The sequence below is a fragment of the Melospiza georgiana genome, chromosome 7, assembly GCF_028018845.1.
Source record: "Melospiza georgiana isolate bMelGeo1 chromosome 7, bMelGeo1.pri, whole genome shotgun sequence".
Classification (NCBI taxonomy): Eukaryota; Metazoa; Chordata; class Aves; order Passeriformes; family Passerellidae; genus Melospiza; species Melospiza georgiana.
Genome location: NC_080436.1, coordinates 16,408,243 through 16,432,423, shown reverse-complemented (window position 1 = coordinate 16,432,423; position 24,181 = coordinate 16,408,243). Strand labels below are relative to the sequence as shown.

The window sequence follows — 24,181 nt, the reverse complement described above, 5'->3', positions numbered from 1 at the left end:
TACTGAGCTTCGCAGAGGTAACTTCCTAAGACTAAAATCATCAAACAATTAAACTTCCTGTTCAAGCACTGCCGTTACAGTTTTACTTGGCAGTGTACCACGTGCTGCAGAGAGAGGAGGAGAGAGGTTGTGTGAGCACCTGAGGGTGCAGCCCGGCCACAGAGGGAAGGAAGGCTGGTGCTGCGGGGCCCTGGGAGTCGCAGCAGTGCCTGCAGGGGGTGGAGACAAGGCAGCGGGCCCACCATTAAGACCATGCTTCTGGGGATCCTCGTGGTGCTCTTCTTCATCCCCACTGCTGATGTAACAGGTAACAAAAACCCCCCACATTTCAATCCTTTCCCCTATTTTTTTCTCACTTTGAAGGTCTGGGAAAGGGGAGAGGCAGCATGCTGCAATTGGATCAATTTGATATAACCAAGAGGCCAATTTTTCTCCTGCCAGAAGTATCCCTCCAAGATGAGACCCAAGAGCTTTCTTTTATTTTGACTTCTCTCTAGATCCATTTGGAAATTGCATGCATGGGTAGAGGGGTGTTTATTTCACCTACACCCTGGGTTTAGCAAGTTCTGCTCACGAGTGCCTTTTCTTGGGGGCAGCAGGTCTGAGCAGACCCGGTGCCAGTGCCTGTCTTGGGGCAGACTCTCCACATCCCCAAATCTACTTCTACAGCTTTAGGCTTCCCCATGGCCTGGCTTGGTGTCATGGGCTCCAGTGCTGAGTACAACAACATCCTCACAGGTTCAGCAAATAAATGCTCTAAAGGAGAGTTGCTTACTGAGCTCAAAGGTGGAAGGATGGGACTTGCCAAGTTTCTGATTTTTGCATTGTTTAGCAGTTTACCAATACTAACTAGACATCTAGTTTCTTTCTGAAGATCTTCAGGAAAAAAAACCAAAACTTTTTGAGATTTTGAAATCCTGAATCTTAATGAATCTTCCTGACTCTTCAGTTGTTGTGCTGAGGGTGTTTATCTTGGTGTTGGCTTGCTGATGTAGTGTTCCTGTGTTCAGACCTAACACGTCTTTCCAATGGGTACATTGAAGGCAAAGCAAAGCAAGAGATGCTGGCTTTTGCTAGGATAATCTTGACACAGACAATTTTTCAGACTGCTGGCTGTGAACTTCTCCAAATATCAGTGTTTTGTATTTTCCAGGGAAGTTACAAATAGGAAAAAAAATCTGGTTTCCAGTACAAAATTTATAACATAGAGAACATCTTAAAACATCACTTTTTCTAGTATGAGAGATGCAACTGAATATATTTTTTTCTTATTTCTATATTATTCTTCCGTAATTCTTTTCCTTAGTGAAGGCATTGTTGTTTGCATGACACTGTGATATACATTTTTTAAGAAATCATAGGGGTTTTTTTCCTTGTCCTTTCCCATGTTTGCAATATCATAATTATTTCCAGAGCAGGCCCCTGGATTGTCAAAGAAGACACTAATTCCAGGAGGGGATAAGTATCAGCAGTAGGTTAACAGTTCTGAACACATTTCCATGAGGTGTGAACAGCTTTTAAGCAGTGCTTTTGAATTGCAACAAAATAAATCACAGTGTGAGGTTCTCGGACACAGGTGTTATGCCACGGCTTTATAGACACACATACACTTGCTTTGCATGAAGACCTTGTGTTTCTCCAACAGATTCACCAAGATTGTACAACTTCTTAAAGAGAAGCACATGAGGTCATATGCTACTCAGGGCTCTCATCCTTTCCCCATCTATTTTCTTCACTCTTCATTTTCAAGATAAGTGGTCCTTAGTACATGGAAAACATTGAGGCAGGTCAAAACCCTGCAGGACTTCCGCAAGCCATGAAGTGCACTATAAGCCTCAGGTATTTTGGTTTGGGAAAATCCACAGAATTCATCCTGTTGTTAGACTATACCAGTGGCTGCTGCAGGTTGAGTTTAAATCATAAAAAAGGACTTGAAATACTAGTTTAGTCATTTCCCTTTTGCAGAAACACTAACGTTTGCAAAGTTGGTCCTCCTCCCCTTTTTGTTGGCTAAATAATTACCTTGCTGTGGACTGTCAGAGAGGCAGCTAGATCAAAGATCAAGTGTCTGGTATTTTGTGAAATAAGGAATATAAGGAGGTTCCCACTGCAGTGTACCATAACTGACCTCATCTTTTTACTATCCACATAACCTTCTGGCTTATGGTCTCTGGGGGTTAAAATCAACTTCTAACCTACCCAGATTACCAGAATGCAAAAGATGGATGGATATGAGGCAAGGTTAGCCGAGAGTAGGATGACATCAACTAATTCCTGTTTTAAAAAAACAAATCACAAACTGCCAAGAAAAACCCCTGTGCTCACACTGGGTTTGATTAAAGCAAGAGTGTCACCTGGGCTTTCTGGAGTACTCCTGCAGTACTTACAGCAAAGCAGGAAAGAGCCAGAAGGAGAGGTTCCCCCCAGCTGCCCATCACACAGCTGGGTGGCCTCGAACCAAAGTACAAGAGAAGGAACCTTGTATCTGGGAAAGAAGAGTAAGCATAATTGAACAACAAACCAGCAACAGCAAAAACAAAATAGCTTTGTTTATAACATACCTGTGTGCCTTTCTGCCTGTGGCTTAAACAAATTCCTTTCAGTTTTTTCATTTAGGTTTTTCCCTATCCCCCCAGGGAGTTAGGTGGGCCATTTTTTTCCTGTGCTTACAGAAATGCCAACTTATTTTGGATACTTTGCTCTGGAAAATAGCTTCTTGAAGACAGCTGGCATAAAAAAGGAAGAAGAGCACTAAATATTTTAGCAGAATATTTTTTTCCAATAGCTGATGATGATTCATGAAGAGTTCTGGTGAAAAAAAAAAAGCAACACCTCAAAATAGTTATTTTCCATACTTTGTCAACTCTATTTCACTTTCTTGGCAAATAGAAAAAAAAAGCTTCAATGAAGTTTTGCGTGCATTGGGTTCAATGATCAGAGAGTCAGTATTTTACAGATATTAGAGATGGATGGCATTTTGTTTCATGATCCAAAACCCCTTCACATGTGATTACAAGAAATATTCAACACTACAAATAATCTATAAAAAGCTTAACAAGCATTCAGAGATCTTACACACCATTGCATATAAATCCTAAGATCCTGAGAAGGCTTGCAGCCTGTGTACATTGACTGAAATGATTTTACATTTTTAAAGTCACTGCTTTTTGAAACTGTAAACAATTATTTTTCATAACTGGTATTTTCTTGGCTGGGTAAGGCCAAGATACAGACATTTATTACTACACAGCATGGCTGAACAGAGCTCTGAAGTGGCAATCATAACCCTACTTAGGGGAATGGAAACACCAACTAAATGTTTCAGAGTTTCACCATTTAACAAACCCAAAGTGACACTTATTAGGAAAAAACTGTCTCTGTGAAGGCAAAAGCAGCCTCAGCCCATGTTTGCTTGGAATGGGCTACATCCTACTAAGAATGTAGTCAAATCCTATTCAGATCATCTGGGAAGTGAGGGATGTTAGGCATTACTGTCATCCCCATGAAAGTAACACACATTTTAGTATGACTGACTTTCTTCAATTTAAAACAACCTCCAAGTCCAGAGCAGGAGGATGACAGCAGGGCTTCTCCAGCATGCCAGTGGAGTAAGCTTGCCTTGCCCCTGTTGGCATTGCAGCCCAACCAATTCATGTGGTGCTAATGAGTTCTTCCTATAAATGAAAACAAAAATATCTCCTTTAATTTAGATTTGAACTGATTTGTGAAAGTAGATTTGGGTGCTTAGCTTCAATCATGTAGGAGCTGTCTTCATTTAATGACCCACAAATGAGCATTTCCCACTGCTCAGCCAGTCTCCATCCCAGCATCAGCAGCACAGAGCTGGGTTTTCAAACCTAGCCTGCAACACAAGGCAAGCAGAGTGGATTATAAATACAAGAGGTGAAAATAAATTGAAGAAATTTATCATTTTAGTTAAGTGTGTCAGAAGAGACTAGTTGCCAATTAGCACTGTGTCATGGCAGGGAAATAAATAGTCCAGAGCTGTAGTTAAACAGTGGAGTTCAAGGCATGAACTCGCAGGTCTAAACATCAGGAATACAGGTTAGCTGATGACACCAAAAGAGAGGGGGATAAGTCATTGAGATCTGCAGAAGAGTCTAAATATCTGAAGGCAGTCCCTCAGGGATGGGATTTTCAGTGTTCTCTGACTTTCCTCTGGCCACAGAGAAAATATGATGAGGCTGAGCAATAAATATCCATTAGTTTTCTGTAAGTACTAGCAATGAAAACAGGCAAGCATTTTTAAAGTGTAATGCTTCTGTCTGTTCTGGGCCCCTATTTTGGTTGTCAACTCTGAGACAGAAAAGGTCTCCCCTGAAGGTGTATTCAGTCCCTGTGACAATCAGGGTTGTAGTAGTGCACAAATACTGCAAAGCAGTAGAGTAACTCTGTCTCAAGTGAGATGTGTAGAATTAAGCTCTGGTAAAGGTGGGAAAGTTCTACTGCAGACTTGCAAACTGCCACACAGGCCGAAGATCAATTTTCTCGCCAACAAAAATACGATCCAATACCTTGTCTAAAGCAGTGGAATCCAAACCTCACCCCTTACTAGAATGCCTTATAAGCCTATGTGAGAGCTTTTGTCGGAAAATGCTGATTCAAGGAAACCAAATTGTTTTGCTGAAATGTCTTCATTTTGATGAAAACTCACCACAGGCACCACCTTGAGTAAAGACTTGCTTTCTTACTCTCTTACTTAGCCACTCTGTCCTAGGATTCAAAGATCCTTGTCTCTTTCTATTGGAAAGCCTGGAAAGGTTATCCTTCAATCAAAGTTTCACAGTGTTTTGGTTGCCTGGACATGGAATTTCAGAGCTGTTATGAGCTCTCCTCCACTCCCTCACTAACAGTGCTGAGCAAAGAGATGCAAGGAGGATAGGCTACAGTCTTTCTTTGCTAAAGATAGCCAGTAAATCATTCCGTGTCTCACATCTCCTTCTCTTATTTGTAGCAAGGGCTGGTAAATGAGACTTTCAATAAGAGAATTAACAACTTCAGCAGTTTCACAAGTTCTGCTGATAACAGGAGAACCTGCTAGCCAAAGGTTGTTTTTACTACCCACACCTTAGCACTAGTCCTTGCTGTCTCATGCATCTCTTGTGTTTACTTTCACATTCATCCCAAAGGAGTATCCTGCTTAAGAGGCTGGGATACTTCATCTTTTTGTGCAGGCATGACTACAGTAAGCATAATGTGGTCCTAAATATTGTTAAAAACAGTTTTAAACAGTAATTTTCTGGTCATTCTGGTTCTGGCCTCCTTCCCACTTCATTTCCCTTACTAGCCTTTTTGAAGTCTCACCACATGGATTAAGTAGAAAGAATCTATGTTGGCACCCCATTTTGAGGATAAGAGGCACAATTGTCATTCTAACAGCCATGGTGATTCTCAGGGATCTGTAAAAGACCATCCAGACCTCATATGAGCTGAGCTTGCATGAAGACTTAAGCAGTCATATAAAAGCTTTGGCAAGTCTCTAGATTGAGAGCCACAACTCTCTTCCTCTTACTTAGGTGTCATCATTTGGAAAGAAGGGCCTCATTTGTGCAGGATGGCTTTTCTTGGAAGAAGTTGTTGTTCTGCATAGTCCTTGCTATGTTTCATTGTTTGGCAGATGATAGCACAGAGGTCTACATGTCAGAAAACATTTCCTGTTTATGTATCAGTCTGGTCAATTAAAATTCAATTATACATTCATGTGACATGCTTTTTTCAGGCTTTTTTCAAGTGCTAAGTGCCAATGCAGTGTCAGATTAATCAGCTCCTGTGTCCCTTGAGAGATTAAGAATCTACTACAGCTGCTGGCTAGAGAAATTACTTATTTTACATTAAAATGATAGCAGTTCATGCTTTTAGTGTTCATTGCCCAAGGTCCAAACCCTTGAAATGGTTCAGCAGATCCACCTGCAAATTTTCAGGAGTCCTTGAATTAAAAAGAAAATGTATAAATAATATTCTCTTATCTGACTGCAGTGTCAATTCATAGTATTTTCACTCCATAATGTTCCTCAGGAAACTACTGGCTAAGTAAAGGATAGACTAAGAAGGCCTTAGGTGTACACACAAGCACACAGGTGCAGACTAGGCTTCTGAGCTCTGATGTTACATCTTAATCACAGGCCACTGTCTCTGCTAGTGTTCTGACTGAAGAAAAACACTCTTGATCTCAGCCTCCCCTAAAGACTGTAATATTATTTACATGCAGGTGGATTGCTGCAACAGTAGTTGCAGTGAGAAACTCTGTGAGAAACTGCTTCTGCAGATGGGTGGTTTTGTACTCCCTGGCAGGGAGTGTCAGCAGGGGAGAGGAGATATGGAGAAGAGTTGCATGGGAGGATGTGGGGTTCTGAAATCTCATACTATATTTTATAAACAAGTGCTCTTCTCATTTTCTCCCCTCCCTTCCAGAAAACAAGATTTTAGTGGCTCAGCATCCTTTGCTCATTGTAACTAACCAAACTGCAACTCTAGTTTGCAACTACACATACAATGGGACAGGGAAGGAATTTCGAGCTTCGCTACACAAAGGAACAGACAGTTCAGTTGAAGTTTGCTTTATTTCATGGAACGTAACCAAAATTAGGAGCAATTCGACTAAAGAATTCAACTGCCAGGGGGATCATGATAAAGACAAAGTCATCTTCAATCTTTGGAACATGAATGCCAACCAAACTGACATCTACTTCTGCAAAATTGAGGTCATGTATCCACCCCCATATGTCTACAATGAGAAGAGCAATGGGACTGTCATTCATGTGAAAGGTAAGCTGAGAAACCTCTGTAGGCCAATATCCTCCCTATGCACACTCCCTACATAATGACTGGAGGAAGTTTGTTTCCTTAAAAAAAAAAAAAAAGTTGGATTGCCTGGTAAAACTACATTCCTGCTCTGGACTTCCTGAAGAAGAGATCCTAAAATGATGATTAATAAAAATGACACATTGGAACAAGGAATAAATAAGCAGAGATTGATGGTTTTAATTTCATGTACTTAAAGGTTTCTTTGCTCTTTCCTTAAAGAGACACCCATCCAAATACAAGAGCCTCAGTCTACAATGCCTTTGTGGATTCTGGCAACAGTGACTGGAATTCTTGCACTCTACAGTATGCTAATAACAGCAGGTTTTTTTAACTATTGGGTAAGAAACTTGTATTTTCCTTTTCTCTGTATGTTCTAGTAGTTCATTTCTCAGGCTATACTTGCCATGTTTACCACTAACTCACCAATACCCCTTCAGTACAGGACGACAGTGTTTCTTCATCCCAGGTATGTATGCACACCCATGGTGTACCCCAAGAGAGCTGAAACACCAGATGCTCTCCAGGTGGGTTGTCAGGCCTCTGCAGTAGAGTCCTACAGCAGATTGTGATGCCACAGTGTTGGCAGTGCCCTGCACACCCGCAGTTCCAGGACACCTCTGCCAGCCGAACCCGTCAGGGAAATCTAGAACTACAAGCATTTCTGGCAAAACCCTATGAGACTATACTGACAGGAGCTCACCTACAATAAAACAATCTATAGGGAGCCCTCAGCCCAGGACCATCTGCACTGGTGTCTTGTGTCTATCCAGCAATTCCCCTGAGCAACCACTATTTCTGGCAGCTTGACTACAAGGGAGTAGGAGCATCTGGATCTCAGTAGCTCCTTGTCTGTACATCAACAGTAAGAAAGCTGAGACAGCCTTATGGCTCATAATTTTTACTCTTTGGAGAGTTGACTGGCCCAAGTTGCATCCAGTTCTCCTCCTGGCATGATACAGGGGCAGCAGAAGGACATTTTCCTTGACAAGTCTTAGGACTTGATCTCCAGAGCCAATTTACACTACTTACTCCATGTGAGAAAGACTTGAACATAGAGAACTCAATTCCTTCCACTCTGACTTTCCCGTCTATTTTTGTTGTTAAATAGCAATTTTAAACACAACGATTATTAGGTAGCCTGTATAAAGGGTGCAGTCTCTGCCAGGTTAAATGTTGCATGTATACAGAAAGCCACTCAATGTCACGGCTAGCTGAAGCTTAAGATCTGCTAAGTGTTTCACAAAAGGCCACTTTCTCAATCTGTGGCTATTTCTAATGGAAAACAAAGGGGGCACTGCTGCAGGAAAATGGAAAGGCCAGTTAAGTGGTTCTTCTTTGTGCCCTGTTGTAGAGGCTGACTGAGAGAGCTGAGAGGATTACTAGAGCAGCTGCTGGTGTTACAGTGCTGTGCTGCAGATGAGATGCTATAGCTTCAAATCCATCATTTACAATCTGAACCATTTTCTCTGTGCTATGTTCATTTGCTACCTAATGGCTTCACACTTTGCCACTAACACATCTGCCCCCAGCAAGGGTGACAAGGCTGCATTGCCATGTGTGCTGTTTGCTGCATCATTTTTTTACCTGCTGTTATTACTGCTAGTAGTATTTTTCAGATAATATGTATTCTAATTGTGGATGTATTTAGAGTGTTGTTGAATGTAAAAACAGCTGCCTAGAAGAACTGTGAATTGTAAAAAAAGGTACTAATTGTGGTACTCGACAGACATGGCAAGCCTGATCAGTTCCTGAAAGCAGCTAAAGATTTGTCTATTTTCATACAGTTCTGCCTTCCCTGAAGGAAAACTGCTTTCCATTGCAAAAGTAGCAGTCTTTCATCCTGTAACAGCCCAACAATCACTCATGCTAGCAAAATGTCTTTCTCCCATGCAAAAATACCTTCTAGGTGAATCAGAAATCCTGTATTATGGAGATGAACACAGAGATAAAGCTTTGTATCTAATGCTCTACATGCACTGACTGCATTACATGGCTTAAGCAGTATGTAACTCACATTCAACCCTTTGCATATACAGAATATTAATGTTAAAAAGCTTAAAATATTTCATAGTAACTGCCCCACTCTGCACATACAACATAATTCAGCCATCAGATTTTCTAATGCAAACCTCCTCCAATTCCACAGCATCACATGCATGTATACTGCAGCATATGCAACTATTTCTGTCCATGGGAAGGGAATTTCAGTAAAAAGGAGATCACAAAAGAGGGTATGATCACTATTAAGGAAAAAGCATGGAAGCACTTTACTTTACACCTGATCAATAAAGCGTTAAGCTATGTAAAAAACACCAACCTTTTGCACAGCCTGCAGCAGTCAGAGGCTGAAATGCTGCTGTAGCCACATATTTCCTCTGTGATTTTAGGCAAATTATTTCACCTGTCTTCTGCTACTCTTATTTCTAAAAGAGTTGATTCTTCCCTTGTCTCACAGGGGCATTATAAGCAGGAATCCAACTGTAGAAATAAGATTTTTGAGGCCTAGATTAGGAGACATAAAAGATTAACATCAGCTCTGATTCTTTCACTTCTTGAAGGAAGGTTCAGAACAACATATGCATTGGGTATTACTGCTGTAAATAGTAGGAAAATCATAGTCTGGGCTGATTTTTCATGCTCTTATTCTGTTTGAGTTACGCTAATTTCTCTTTACTTCCTAATAAATGAGGACAGCCTTCACAGCTTAAACTCTGTTTCTGCTGAATCATTCCACAGATGAGAGAGGCAAGATGATGGTAAGAGGCATCAGTTTGTATCCTTGGTGTGTAGCATTCCTTTACCTGAAGAACTAACACTGTTAATCTCCCACCAGATAAGATGGAGACTTACTTTTAGGTTGGGTAAATTCCACAGATTACTTGATGAGAACACGTGTTCTAATTCTTTTGTAAATGTATTTAAACTGAAGCCGCCTTACAAATATGCCTGCTTCCCTGAACAGGGACCTAGGGCCAGAACTGTCAGCAGCTAACATGAGAGTTTTCACAGTTGTCTTCCCCCTCCTCCCACAGCAGAAATCCAAGAAGCGTCTGTACCACCAGAGTGACTACATGAACATGACTCCCCGGCACCCTCCGTACAAGAACAAGGGTTACCCGTCCTATGCCCCAACGCGGGACTACACCGCCTATCGGTCCTGGCAGCCCTGATCCCACAGGAGCCTCGTGTGCTTCTGGGCAGATATGTGCTCTGGGGCATGGAAGGAAGGACAGCCTCTCACTTTCTCATCCTCTTTGTTGCTATTGATTACAGACACCTACACCTAGCAAGTGTTAACTAAACTTTGATCATTAAAAGAAAATCCAGACCAACAAGCCAATATAAAAAGGGGGGGCGGAAAGGGGGAAGTAAGAAAAAGAATTTTTCTCCATGATGGCTGAAAATGAGGCCCAGCTTGTGTTGAGGGTTGTCAGTGGATAAGATGGAAAGATGGCATCAGACCTCAGAGCTGGTTTCTTCCTAACAGTTGTGGTTTTGCTTAACTGTTGGAAGAAGCAGAACTTCTGATCTTTTCCAATTATTACTACCTTAGATTTAATCCTTAATTTCCTTCCCTGTATTGTTACTGTTAAACCTAGCAAAATGTAAAAAATAATATTTTTTTCTCTGTAACACGAAGACACAGTTTGAAGTTCAAAACACATGCTTAAAAGAAAGAGAAAAAGGTCAGTCAGAAGGCATCCAAGCTATTACGCTATGGAGCAAATGATCTGCCAGGACAAATCAAGCTAATAGAAAACTAGTAAACCTTCAACATGTGAGTCCTTAGGCTGGACACCTTGTAAATGTTCATAAGGCCATCTGCAGTCATGACCAAGCAACTCCACAGACCGAAAGAGCAAGCAACCTGAAGACAAAATCAAGACAAGTGGGAGAGGAAGAAAGATGTCTTAATCATGAACAAGCCCATTTCTTTTTTGTTTGCCTTCTGCATCAAGGGAATGCAAAGTCATATATGAAGCATTAGAAACAGAGAGCTCAGATTTTGAGAAGATTTTTACTTTATTCTTTAATTTGAGATTTCAGAAGGTATTCCCCTGAGTCCTCCTGAAAATTCATGCACATCTTCTGGCACCTAGGTTGTACCAGAGCTCTTCCAAAAATTTGGGACAAGTTATGAGTAACTAAAGACCACTTAAATTTTTTTCCTGTAAGTATCTGGTTTTTGGAGTGTGAGAGGACTCTTCATTCTCAGCATTGTAAATTGGACATGCAAGTTCTCAGACATCTTCAGGATCTGCTCTGGGCACTTTGAGGAACTTTGTGTTACCTGGAAGTTGCTTTTCTCTCTAAAGATGTTCTTCAGGGCTGCTCCATGCCAGAGCAGGACAAAGTCATTAGCAAAATATGATCCATTCTTTCAATCTAGTATATTTACAATAACAGGACATCCTAAATTGTAAATGGGGTTGCCTTGGCATAAAATCCCTTTTCATACTGAGGAGACAATGTTTATTTTGTAAAGACTGCTGAATAAACAATTTAAAAAAACCACATTCCCATCTTAAAATAAAATTTGGATTGTACAACATTTAATTTCCTTCAAGCTAGGATAAGAATATTCTTTCTCTCTTTGAGGAGGCAGGGTGAAAGTAGAGATGTGGAATCATGACAACAATCTACTTTGATGTCTTAAGCCAAGAAAACAACTTTGGCACTTCCAAATTGGAAGGTTTTTTTTGAATTTGCTGACTTGGCCTCAGATCTTCCACTCTGAGTCTTATATCACCATGGACCATGTTCCTGGAGGGCGCTGTGCCACCTCTGAGCAGCAGTGAGGTGCCCCTTGCCCCAGCCAGGGACAGCAGCATCCCGATGGCAGTGGCAAACAAAGGCAAGAGGCAGTGCTGGGTCCTCAGCATGAGAATCCAGTCATGAACCTGGCAGGCCCTGAGAGCCTTGGTCTGGTTCAGTTCAGCAAACTCAAAAGCTTATGGTTGAACCAAAGAACTTCAAAACAAAGTCTGATTTATTTCTTCTCCTTTCCCCTCACCACATTGACAAACACTCCAAGGCTGACATTTTTCCACATACAGTTTTTTCACTGCACCTTTGTAGTGCAGCTGAGGCAGCTAGGAGCATGTGCACAGAGCAGAGGGGAGGGAGCCAGGCACATTGGCATCGCTGCATGGTGCCAGCCTGGCCCTCCTTGCTGGCACTGACAGAGGGATGCTAATGCCTTGCCACCTCCCTCCTTACTTGGAGGGGAGATATGAGTGATCCTGTGCTGGGGCACCCAGCCACTTCCAGCAGAGAGCAGCAGGCTGAGCACAGCTCTCTGTCAGGGTATGGCACTGTCTTGCCAATTTCCAGGCTGTCACTGTGTGGCACAATGACACAATGACATGCATGATCACATAGAAAACCACAACTTCTAGTACAAGTATAAGATGAGATGGCAATGTGTATCACACCCACAAAACAGAATGGATGTTCTTTGCATAAACTGCGTATATACATATTTAGGTATAGATGCATCTATTTATTTCACTGCATATATATTCCCTAGAGTTTTATTATACTTTTGGCAATCTCCTTTTAAAATTATTAAATAGATACAGTAAATTAAATCTTGAATGAATGTATTAGGCCTGAGGCTAGTCAGAGGAAACTATTGCTTTCTAAAACAAATATTGGTATAATTTGCTTTCCTTCCCCTAACACTTTTGTACTTTCCATATTTAAAAAATACTGGTAGCTCCCAGGACATGATACTGGAAAGTAAGACCTGGAACATCTGCAACAAGTATTAATTCATTCAACTGACCAAAAAGGAAGGGAGATACAGAGAAATATCCTAACATGAAAAAATGAGGAGAATCAGGACATGAGAAATCCCAGCACTGTGTTAAAATGGACATTGCTGTTACATCAAAGCTCTATAGGGACATGAATTGCAGACTATTGGAGATGGGATACCAGCAAATTGCTTTTATCCACCAGTGTAAAGGATGAAAATAAAGTGTTTGCAGAAAAGCAAGCCAGTTAAGCCTGGAGTCTGCATATGTGGATCAGCATAGTCGACAAGCAGCAATCCTAATTTATTCCATCTGGTTTTAGGCAATGCATAACATGCCAGGACAGTCCTGTCCCTCCCTGGCCCTGCCTTTGGGGTCTTTATGCTTTTTATGGGATGATGTAAAAAGAAACCTCCCTCTGCTGCAGCTCTGAACTTGGAAACTGTGCCTCATGGAGGGCAGAGGTAAATCAATAGGGTTTTCTGCCTTACACATAGGTTTAAATTCAAATGCAAATATAATCCTGCCAAAGAGTGATTTAATTTTTCATCCTCCTTTCCCCCACTTTTGGGTGTCAGTGTCAAATGAACATCTGATCTGCAGTCATCACATCTGAACAGCAATCAACATATGTTGCAAGGGGTCAACCAAGGGTTGTGCAGCTCCAGCCCCCTGCATGCTGATTCCTGTTCTGCACGTCTCAAGCACAGCACAATACAACAGCCTGCCTCTTCTTTGCTTCCAGGAACCAAAGCCCTGGAAGACTAAGGCCAAGGAGGTAGCTTGTGTTATCTCTGCAGTCTTGAACCTTCCCCATTGGGGTGGTCAGGCTTACTAAAGCCAAAAGTCTTGGATGTTCCTTCTAGTCTGAATATTCCAAATTCCAATATCATCCCCCTGTATAACATTTTCCCCAAATGCCTCTTATTTCTTCTGTAGCTATAAATGTGAATCCTGCATCTCTGCCAAACAATATCATATCTTCCTTCTTTGTGCATCATCTTTTCCCTTTCGTTGCTATTCCAGACTCAGCAGTTCAGGAATCCATCCTATTTGTTAATCTCTAACACCACTGAGCCTTCCACATGCACTCCTTCCTGACTGGTTACTTGCTTCACAAAGACTGTCTTGTGTGCCACATTCCTCCTCAGCTTGGGGTAGGGAGTTGCCATAGGAGATTGAAGCCATGTGGTGATTGGATAGGTACATGTTTTCTGTTTGAAGGATTTGGAGGGTCTTTCATCCCTTTGATTTTTCCCATCATCTTCAGATTTTCAGTTGTGCCAAACAGCCACGTGGGAATCCCACACACCACATGCTTCCCACGGTGCATTTAATTTCTGTACATTTCATTTCCTGTGCATAGCAGGCTCTTGGCTATGGCCAAGTTCATTATGCCTGCAGACATGCTCTGACAGCAGAAGCAACTTTGGCTACTGATGGTTTGTTTGACTAATAAAAACATGGTACAAAAAGCTTGAGTTTTAAGAGCACACAGGCAAAGGCTTCAGTGGTAAAGATCAAATCTTTCCACTCTCAGCAAGGCTTTTGCTGTGTGACTGGAAAATGCGTTATGCAAGATGAATCACAGGCCAAGACATAATTTTGTTAGTCACTCATACTAACCAGAAAACAGGTTAGGGTGTTGAGAACAGGATCAGCTTTGTTAAGGTTCAGTAAAGACTGGGAAAGGCTGAAAACAGCATTAAGCAGTAATTTGTAGCCGAAGTCAGTATCTTTAAGTGGCTGTGAGAGGGAAACAAGCTGCCTATCTTGATGCAAATGGGTTGTTCTTCCCAATTAGGTGCTTTTGTTAGAGCATCACATTACAGTATGCTACTATTCCAGCCTCGAGGGCATGCAGATAGTATGATGTGGCTAATTTGGCTGACAGAGTATTAGGAGGCTGCCAATTTCATATTAACCCATTTGCAAAGAAACAAAAAGTTGAAGGATCTCAAATTCATGATGGGGTTTTGTTTGTTTGCTTTTTTCTTTTTCTTACCAGATCTTCAGAATCAAGGCACTGGTTCTTCTTCCTGCTCCTGCTGCTGCTGTTGTTCTTTTATTAAAAATAAAATATAACTTTAGGTCACATAAACTTACCAGGAACACTTCAGTTTCATTCATCTGACTATTGAGATTATGAGGAATTTTCAAATGTCACAGTTTTCATAGCCATTGTATCATTATGTGGCTACATCATTCCTTTTCCTTATTGTCTTCTTTTTCCTTCAAGGGAACTTTTCTGGATTGGTTGAAAGGTTCTCATGGGTTGGAACAAATCTAGTTTTTCAGACAGGAAAGATTACTACCTAACCAGCAAAATCAAAGATGCAAGCAAGCAATTAGTAACAGTTCTGTGGAAATTAACGTAGTGGTTTCAATCTGGTAGGAGGATCAAATAGCCAAAATTTTTATAATATCCTTTTCCTCTAAAATAAAGAAGCTTAATAAATTATATACTAGAGTACCTTAAAAGACAAGAGATCAGGTTGCGAAATTAAGAAATCAAAGACAGGAAATGCCCGAAGGAAGCTTTCCTATCCAGCCTCCCTTCTGCCCCCTCGTGTGCCCGGAGCGGCTCTTTACGCTCGCTGCCTTTCCCCGCTCAGCCCAGCCCTCCCCGAGCGGGGCCGGCGCCGCTGCCTCGCAGCGCTGCAGGGAGGCTCCGGGAAGGGCCGGAGCAGCCCCCAGCGGCGACACATTCGACAGCAGCTCGAGCCCTTCGCATGGAGGCTGCAGCCGGGCACAGCTAGCAATCAGGCTAGCTCAGATAGTAGCCAAATTAGTGCCCGACAGCCTCCACAGTGCCCCACTAAATTAGATCACTCTGTCGTGAGTCAGAATGAACTAATTTTCCTGCTATGCTTGCTGCCTGTGACAGCCCTTGGGCGACTTTAATCTTCAAACACCAGTGGTCAACATGAGAGCTGATTTATTTTTTTTCCTCGTGAAAATGATTAAGCAGATTGCTCACATTTCTTCCTGGGCTTCTCAATCTTCCCCAGACAAATCAAAACTGGCTGCAGAAAGGAAATTATTTATCAGTTTGTGTAGCTCATCAGCTCCTGATACTTAGGGACAGAGGCTGAAGTCCAGGCTGGAACGACGCCTTTGGGAGCATTATCCTGTCTTTGTAGCTTTTTCTCTCATTAGCTGATTGTTGAAATAATGCCAGTGTTTTATCTCAACAACAACAAAAAAGTGTAAGACTATGAAGATACAGAACTGGACAGCAGGGGAATAACCTCTCTCCTTCCTACAGACACACAGTTGACATTACTTTCAAATCCAGCCCTGTAAGGGAGAAGTTCACCAGTAAGGATGGGAGAAGCAAAAGGGGTTAAAGGAGAAATCACTCTGAAACCTCTTAGTGAAATTCTGGAAAAGTCCCTCAGGGAACGGAAATGAACAAACCAGCTGCAGGATGTACTACACAGCTCAGATTTTTGCCTCTCCCTAGCCATACACTAGAAAGAACTCCTAAAACTCCCTATTCCTTCTTGCCTCAAAAAGTACTTTTTACTGTTTGGCTGCTCTGCATCATTGAGACATAAGCTGCATTGATGATGAAAGCCAGGTTAGGTCCTGTGTGTGGACTTGGGTGCACAGTCAACTCCCAAGAAACTCTTGAGTTGAAAGCACAAATTGTGTCCAAAGGGCAATGGACGAGCAAACTGTCTGGAAAGGTAGGATGGATGAATGTCTGTCTGCAGGAAAAGGGAAGTTAAGCAACTCCAGAGCTTTCCTCCAGCAACTCAAGAAATGCATTAGTTTGAATGGCAGCTGTAGTGGATTTCCTCCAGTAAAAGCAGCTCTTGGAAGGATGAAGTGATTAGTTCAAGACCTTTAAGTCAAAATAACCGTATATGTGCAAAAAAGAGATTTTAAAATACCCTTAATTTTGCCTTTTCTCTTTTCTTTACTAAATGATTACTTACTTACAAATCCTACATTTAACCTGAAGTATGAGGTTTTTAAAATCAGTGTTCCTTTGATGCCCCTTTTAAATTTTTTTTTTAAATTTTTATTAAGGCATTTATGTTGTAGTTCTGCAATCTGATTTCAAACCACTGAGCAGAGGCAAAATGAGGACTGGGGTACAGGCAGAGTATATTGACTGCAGCTCAGTCCAGTCACAGCATAGCAGTACCCACATGCTGTAAAAAGACTGCAGGTACAAAGTGGAGTTCAAAGAGTCCACAGGTTACATGAGCAACCTGGTGAAGAAATGTCAGTTAGAAATGAGCAGCAGAAACCAGCTCTATTTTCCTACTGCTGTGGCTTTGCTTGGTGACGATGACATACAAAGATTAAGCCTAACTGCACGAGCTCCAGTTGTTTATCTCCTTTTTTATCATCGCCAGTAAGTGAAGGAGATGTGTGGGTGTCACCTGCAAAAAAAAAGAGGTTGCATTTCTGAGAGAAAAATATCTGCAGATCCAAAAAGGCAAATGGTCTTGTTTAATTCATGCATATCCAGTTTCCTTCCTGTCACTAATCAGCAGCACTGAATTTAGTCTTCTGGATTTCCTTAGGTTTATTATGCTGAGAGAGAGTGCAAGAGAGAGGGAGACAGAGAGACTTGAGCAATATTAAGTGCCCAGAATGACTTCAATCACTGGGGTCATTTGTAAATCACTAAGATAGCCTGGCTCCCAGGGCATGGAGTTTGAATTTCCCTCCCCCCTCCTCCAATCTGCTGAGCTATGGAGATTTGCAACAAGAAAAGCTATCTGCTGTGCAATCAGTTTACAGAGTAACTTTTTTTTTGGTCTGCTATTGATGGATGCTAGCAGGAACTCTGGGTTCATGACACAAGTGAGGGTCCATGGAGAAGTTGTGGTTTTTTTGTCCTTGCATGTTTATGCCTGTGACAGAATGAACCTCTGCACACAGTTAAACACTGTTTGCTGCATACATTACACAGAAATCACTAGTTAAGAGATTTAAAGGAAAGGCATCTCCTACATTGGATACTGAGGGATACTTCACATATGGACATGTAAACAACTGTACAAACACAGATGCAAGCTTTGGTCTTTCCTCTCCATTATTATGTATGTATGTAACTATGAAATAAAAAACTCCAAACAAGTGAGCATATGTCTTGAATTGCACATTGAGCACAGTATGCTCATTGCATCTAAGGTATCTCTAGATTAATAATGTTTGACTTGGCTGTGTGCTGACTTGTCTGGGTCAACTAACCAGCCACTGAGATATAAGGAGTATCAAAAAAATTATAAATTCAGACTATCTGTATTTAGAAGTAAGGTTTTCTTACACCTCCAAATTTGCTGTAATTTGCTCTACCCCTGGACTTGAGATATATAGTCATAAGACTTTTATCACTAAGCCCAGTGACAACACTGATAACCATCCCTTTTGACTGCAGAGCAGAAAGTGGGTTCCCTGTGGCGCTGCTACAGCTATTCTAATCATCAAAAGTGCATGTTGCACTCTTCTTGTGCCCCAGCTACAGCCCAGGAAAACCAAGGTCTTGAATAACCCTTCTTGCCCCAAGTGCAAAATGTGACATTCAGCTTCCCCACTAAACAGACCTCTTTATAAAAATTAAACTCACTTGTTCTCCATAGCTGCCATAATGAATGCTTGGTCAATAAAGATTAACTCCTTGCTCTTGTGAACCACAAGTTCTTGTGTTCGTTTACTGAGAGAAGGAATCCAGTTGATGTAGCATTAGTTGTGTGAGGAAGTTGCACATCTGTGCAACTTGGTGTGGGAGTGTCGTCTTCCCTAATGTAAATGCTGGGTTGCAATCTGGGTCAACAAACTAAAGTTTAGCACTTTTGACTACAGAAGAGTAGATGAAAAATATCAGAACCAAAAATCTGTGAAATTTGAGGGACTGATCAATTCAGTGCTGCCTCTGTTGAATGACATGAGCAGAAGCAGCTGAGTAGCACTCTCAGATGCCTTAGGATTGAGTTAATGCTGTAATCTCTCCAAGTTTAGCATCTCATACACATATGGATTGCAAAGACACAGTAAAATTCTAAAGGATCCAAGACAGTGGGAAAATAAAGAGAAACAAAGGGTTTTACTTGCTAAAGGCAAACAGGTTTTGTGCTGGCAACAGGAAACCAAGAGACAGTGCAAAGGATGTTGTGGCTGTTGGAAGGGCCACCACTGTATTGCTGTGCATACCTGGGTGACTCATCATCCCTGTGACGCTGGCTTGCACTCTGATGTCCCTCCTCTCCCAGCTGAAGCTGGCTGGCTCATCCTGCCTGGCCCCTCCGTGTTTCATCTCTGCTAGGGTATCATCTGGAAAGCACTTGGGCTGGCACTAGGATGGACAAGAGGCTGGAGTTGTGACACACACGGGAGTGATGTGCCAGTCCTTGCTTGAGGAGATGAGAAATGGAAAAAGGAAGTGAAGGGGCAAGCAGAGGTATGGTGCTTATGTACATGTATGAAGCTCAGCAGTTGTGAGGACAGAAAGCACAACTGCAACATTCTTCACACTGCTTGTAAACTCCACCCACTGCACCCACCATGTGTACAAGTGCATCTTGTGGGGGACTCCGTGCTCCACAGCAACTAGAGGGGATAATAATTTCATCACTTGTAAAGCTTTGGGATTGGGATTTTTTTGCAATGAATTTTTCTCTGGTCACACAGTTGACCACCTCTCACAGGCTTTCCATAAGTTGAATTGTCCCCTAGCACTATGGACAGAGGATGACAACCTTTGGCTATCAGATGACAGGATTGGGAAACACGATTCCATGAAAAAAGGAATGTTGGCTGCTGTGGGAGTAAAGTAGTAAAGCAGCATGGCTGTGAACTGTCATAATAGAGTATGGCAAATTGAAGGCAGCAGAAAGTCAAAGATGTGTGTCAGAATTTGTCTGTGCCACCTGGTTGGACGCTTGTGAAGGTCATCTGTTCCACTGCTTTTCAGGAAAGATTGGGAATACATCACATTACACAGCAAGAAGGCAAGTGAAGGTAATGAGTCTGATTTGGGAGCAGGAGCTTCAGACTGACTCACATTTTTTATTCCTCAAGAAGATTGCCAGGGTATTGAGAAGCATCCTTGGCATATATTCCCTCTTCAAACTGCGGAACTCGCTTTGCATGCAAAGGATAAATTAGTCTGCAATTTATTCTTGCACAGATTGCAAGCAAATCCATGTACAGCAAGAATAATGACTGATGTCTGTTCCTTCATCTATTCCTGCAGATGCCCTGTACCTCTGGGTACCTGCTGTCCCTACAATTCAAAAACTTGCTGACCAAGATCACCTGTACTGGGAGGTCATCAGAAAGTCTTGGCAGAAGCAAGATGATGTAAAGATGACACAGATAATGTAAAGATGACACAGGGAAGCAGATAGGTGAGCTTTGTTGTAAGCACTGCCTCTGAGCTTTCATTGGCACTTTCTATGTATTCTCCTTATTGTGACTGCAAGCTCTTTGTACAATGCCTGGGACTCCAAGTCTTGGTCAAGGTCCTCATTTTGTAGTGCAAATGACAGGGATAACTTCAGAAGATGTTTTGTCAGCTCCTCATTCCCATCTTCAGTAAATGTCAGCACTAAGAGCAGCAGAGGGGAAAGTATAAAACCAAACCTGCAAAGTTGCAGGGGCTTGGACAGAAACACCTAAATATTCTCATTTTCTTTCTTCCACACATTTCACTTCCTTTCAGACATATCTCTTATTTACCACTTGGAACACATCTGGCCATCAGAGCTGTGGTTTTTCCAAAGCTTATTTTTCACTTTATCACTTATTTATATGGCTGCACATGTCAACATCAAAGGGAAACCAAAAAAATAATATCAACAGAGAGCTCTGTAAGTGATCTCTCTCACTGCACAACCCAGAAACCACAGGTGATCCCCTCACACTGAATTCAAGCACAGTGCTGCTCTGAAATAGTTCCACGAGAGAGAGAGATTTGCTGATGCTTGACTCGCAACAAATTTGCAACATCATGGTACTGGGTGAAAAACAAGGAGGAAGAACAGAGTTTAGATCAAGCACAGGTACACAACCCAGAAGACAAATGAGTGCTTTTCAAAGGGCAGAAGGAAGCTTTAGACCCACACCCCTTCTGCCCCTCACCCCCACTATTAGAACATACTGAAAATGCTTTATCCTATGGGAAATATCTGTACATGGTTGAGAGGGGGTAAACATTTACACATATAATCAGTTCTGTGAGAATTTAATGTTTCTTTTAGAGTTATGCCAGCATGGTTTTCTATTTCCCCGGCGTTGCTTGGTGTAAGGTCTCCTTGCACAAACCATCCACCTGCTCAGGGACTGCTGCCTGCCCTGCTCTCTGGTTGGCAAAGTGTGTCCCTTTCTAATGGAAAAAAACATGCCTAAAGAAATTTGCTTTCTGAATGCATCAGTCACTCCTCTTGCAAACTAGATCATAGGAACTCTCTTGCCTCATCCTGGGGGACCCAGAACTCATGAGGCTTTTTGCAACAGAAAGAAACACACAGACCTGTGCTCCATCTGGCAGTGGTATCTGGTTTCCAGCAAACCTAGCTGCTCCAGTGGAAGATATTAAGCCTTTATGATGGCCTAACTTGCCCTAAAATAAATGTGTTTCTATCATCAGCTAGCAATCATCTCAGGGCCTTTAACAGGAGCTTTGAGAAATAACATTTATGATTTTCATTTTATGCAATTGCAATCACTGTGATCACAAATACACATTTATATGACAGTAATAATCAAAGATCAACTTTTTTCCATGCTGTACCAACTGAAAAGAGAAATTCCATGCCCTCAAGAGTTTAGAGGGTAAAGACAAAACAGATGACAGCTGATTGACTGGGAAATAGAATACAAGAAAATGTAAGGAATTGTAATGTGATTGGCATAGGTAGCTGCTTGCTTTTAAATTGGGTGTATAACCAGTGAGAAAGGAATGAAAAGAGAATATATATTGTTACTACCTGTTGGGGTTAGCTGGCTTTGTTTTCAGTCAAACACCAGTTTAATGCTTGAGAAGAGGAACACAATCTACATCTCTCCGCTACACAACAGTGAACAGTCAGCAGTGACTGTTTGGGATTTACACTGGTGCAAGAGCATGAAATTTGGAACTGGAAACAGTTTTTTGTTTCATAACACCACATATAAACTGCCTGCTGCAGCCAGCAATCTGCAGAGGAGTGTCTCTAGTTTCTGGCTAATTGGTTGAATGGTCTTTTTCTTCCTCTGAGCCTTCATTAACTTCCTCTCTGCTCCCAGCTATCATTCCTGGAGAGTTTTAGTAGGATGCTGTCAAATACATGCGAGGGAGAGATTTCTTTTCAGTGATGAGCTGATCCCATTTTCCTTTCCTGACAAACTACCGTGCTTTCTCCTGCCAGTATGTGACTGGCAGAACTAGGCTCTGTATTTTATGCCTCGCCCAGATCTTGGCTGCAGCATTGTATCCACTTCATTCATTAATTGCAACAGTTCTCTTTACTGCAAGCTGTAAAAGCAGAGCAATAAACCTAATGGCATTAGGTATGTGGACTCCAGCTCATGTTGTTATTCTCTCAAAGCAAGGACAGCTCAGGAGAAGTATGGTGGCCTAATTAACCTCCTTCTGTACTGAGGAAGTCTTGGCAATTCAGTCATTTTAATTTAGATTTCAACACCAATTACTTTGATTTCAAAAGAACCCTCCCTTCCTCGGATCAAAACAAATTTGTCATCTCCAGCCCATTGGCCTCCAGGTTCCAGCTGCACTCACAAATATCAACTGACAGAATAGGGAAATTGCTTACAGTGATGCTGAATGAAACCACGAGTACTATGCCCTCTTTGCAATGTCAGCATGTGCTGGTATTTCTTTAACAAATATGGAATCTCACTGCTGACATGGAGGAAGAGATATCTCCACATTATAGCAGGAGTCCCATCCCCAAGGGAAATAGTATGGCAACATGGAAGTTGCTTTGAAGAACTAATACAAAAATACACAGAGGCTGTGTAATGGTTCTTTTGCCCCTAATCAGAGATCTTTGCCACTGAAACAGAGCCCTCTTGATATGGCTTGGCAAGTTCTGTGCACAGAGGGGACAACCATGGGAGGAAGCATTCCTTCAAAACCTCAGAAGAAATTTAGCCATCCACGGGGCAACAGCCTGTATCATGAGAAGGTGAAGTCTCGAAGTCTCGCTGTGAAGAGTGAGACAAAGAACAGTGGCACATCAGAACAAACTCTGAAGGAACAAAATCAATGTGAGATCTCTATTCTCCAGAGTCAAGTACCTGAAAGCAGCTTAAATAAATCAGGAACTCCTGAGCCATCAGATGTACAGAGACCATTGTAGGCACTACAAGGCTAAACTATGCATGCCACCTAAATAATCCATTAAGTTTTTAGGACATGGGTTCTTTTAAAAGCCTTTGACTTCTCCATATACTTGGAAGGAGTCAAAATGTGAGGTCATCTTATCTTTTCCTAGATAAATAAAGCAAATAATTTTGCAAAAACTTTTCAGATGCTCTTACTAGAAAAGAATTTCAGGAGATAGCTTGAAGCTTGAGTCTTTAATGTAAATGAAGAGACTGACAGTCAACTTTTTATGACTTTCAAACAAGGAGAATGGAGAGAAAGTGGAAATGACTCCATTATCTCAAAAACAACATGGCAACCCTCACATATGTAAAACGTGTTTCCTTTTCTATTGAGATGTTTTAGGTTTTGAAGGGTTAAGTCACCAGAACAGAGCAACTCCAACGCTGCAGAAAAAAAACCTGTGAGACCTTTTTAGTGCTGTATATGTCTCTGCAGAGTGATGTGTCTGCAAACCATACTGAATTATCTGATTAGAAAGTGTGAAAAAACAAAGGCAGCCTGCAGTGAGAAAATGAAACTGTGCAGAATCCATCTGCCAGCAAAGCAATTAAAAAGATGGACTTAGAACAGCATTGATTGTCATTTGTGTGTGACAGTCAGTGGGCTCTGATTCCCACAGATACACTCATGCATCGCAGCACCTGAAGACCATGTGATGATCACTATATGGCTCACTATATTTTCAGTAGCTAGCACTAGTTTAATCCCTAACTAAGCCATTTAACAGGTGTAAGACTAAACAATCTCTTCACACAGAGAGTAGTGCAGAAAGACTTGCTTGTTGTTTTGTATTTCTTCTAAATTTATTTCTCAGAAGGTTTGTGGATATGTATCTCCCTCCTCTGGTGCACAATAAAGTAACACCCTGGTGGAAGATTTGGAAAATTAGATGTGGGAAAAAAGGAAAAGAGGGAAAGGGTCCTCAGTGAAGGAGCACTTCATAAAATTCATGGGAGATAGTGTATTTATTTGTTTCTAAATTTCATTATACTAATTTCATCACATAATATAAATGTAATAGCTGTCTTCTACACCTGGGCACTTTGTATTCATTAATAGTTTGCCTTTGAAATAGTTCAGCCCTGATTTGATGCCAAATCTCCATGAATGTCAAAGAAAGTGCACACTGGCCCCTGGCAAACTGGTAACAATGGAAGAGGAGAAGGCTGAGCTACTAAAAAGCTTTTTTTGCCTCAGTGTCCACTGGAAAGCTCTCTTCCCACATCTCGAGTGGGTGGACTGC

The 24,181-nt window shown here is 41.7% G+C and overlaps 1 protein-coding gene across 1 annotated transcript; it reads left to right on the top strand.

The window, feature by feature from the left end:
- The first annotated feature begins 243 nt into the window (after window positions 1-243).
- Window positions 244-9,995, top strand: CD28 (CD28 molecule). The gene is made up of 4 exons (XM_058028333.1): window positions 244-307; window positions 6,433-6,786; window positions 7,045-7,163; window positions 9,858-9,995. The coding sequence occupies exons 1-4, from the start codon at window positions 253-255 to the stop codon at window positions 9,993-9,995; spliced, it is 666 nt and encodes a 221-aa protein (XP_057884316.1). The 5' UTR covers window positions 244-252.
- The last annotated feature ends 14,186 nt before the right edge of the window (window positions 9,996-24,181 follow it).

Coding starts and splice junctions, on each gene's coding strand:
- CD28 (XM_058028333.1), top strand. CDS start 253: ATGCTTCTGGGGATCCTCGTGGTGCTCTTCTTCATCCCCACTGCTGAT. Junction 308..6,432: donor CCCCACTGCTGATGTAACAG/GTAACAAAAACC, acceptor CCTCCCTTCCAG/AAAACAAGATTTTAGTGGCT. Junction 7,164..9,857: donor CAGGTTTTTTTAACTATTGG/GTAAGAAACTTG, acceptor CTCCTCCCACAG/CAGAAATCCAAGAAGCGTCT.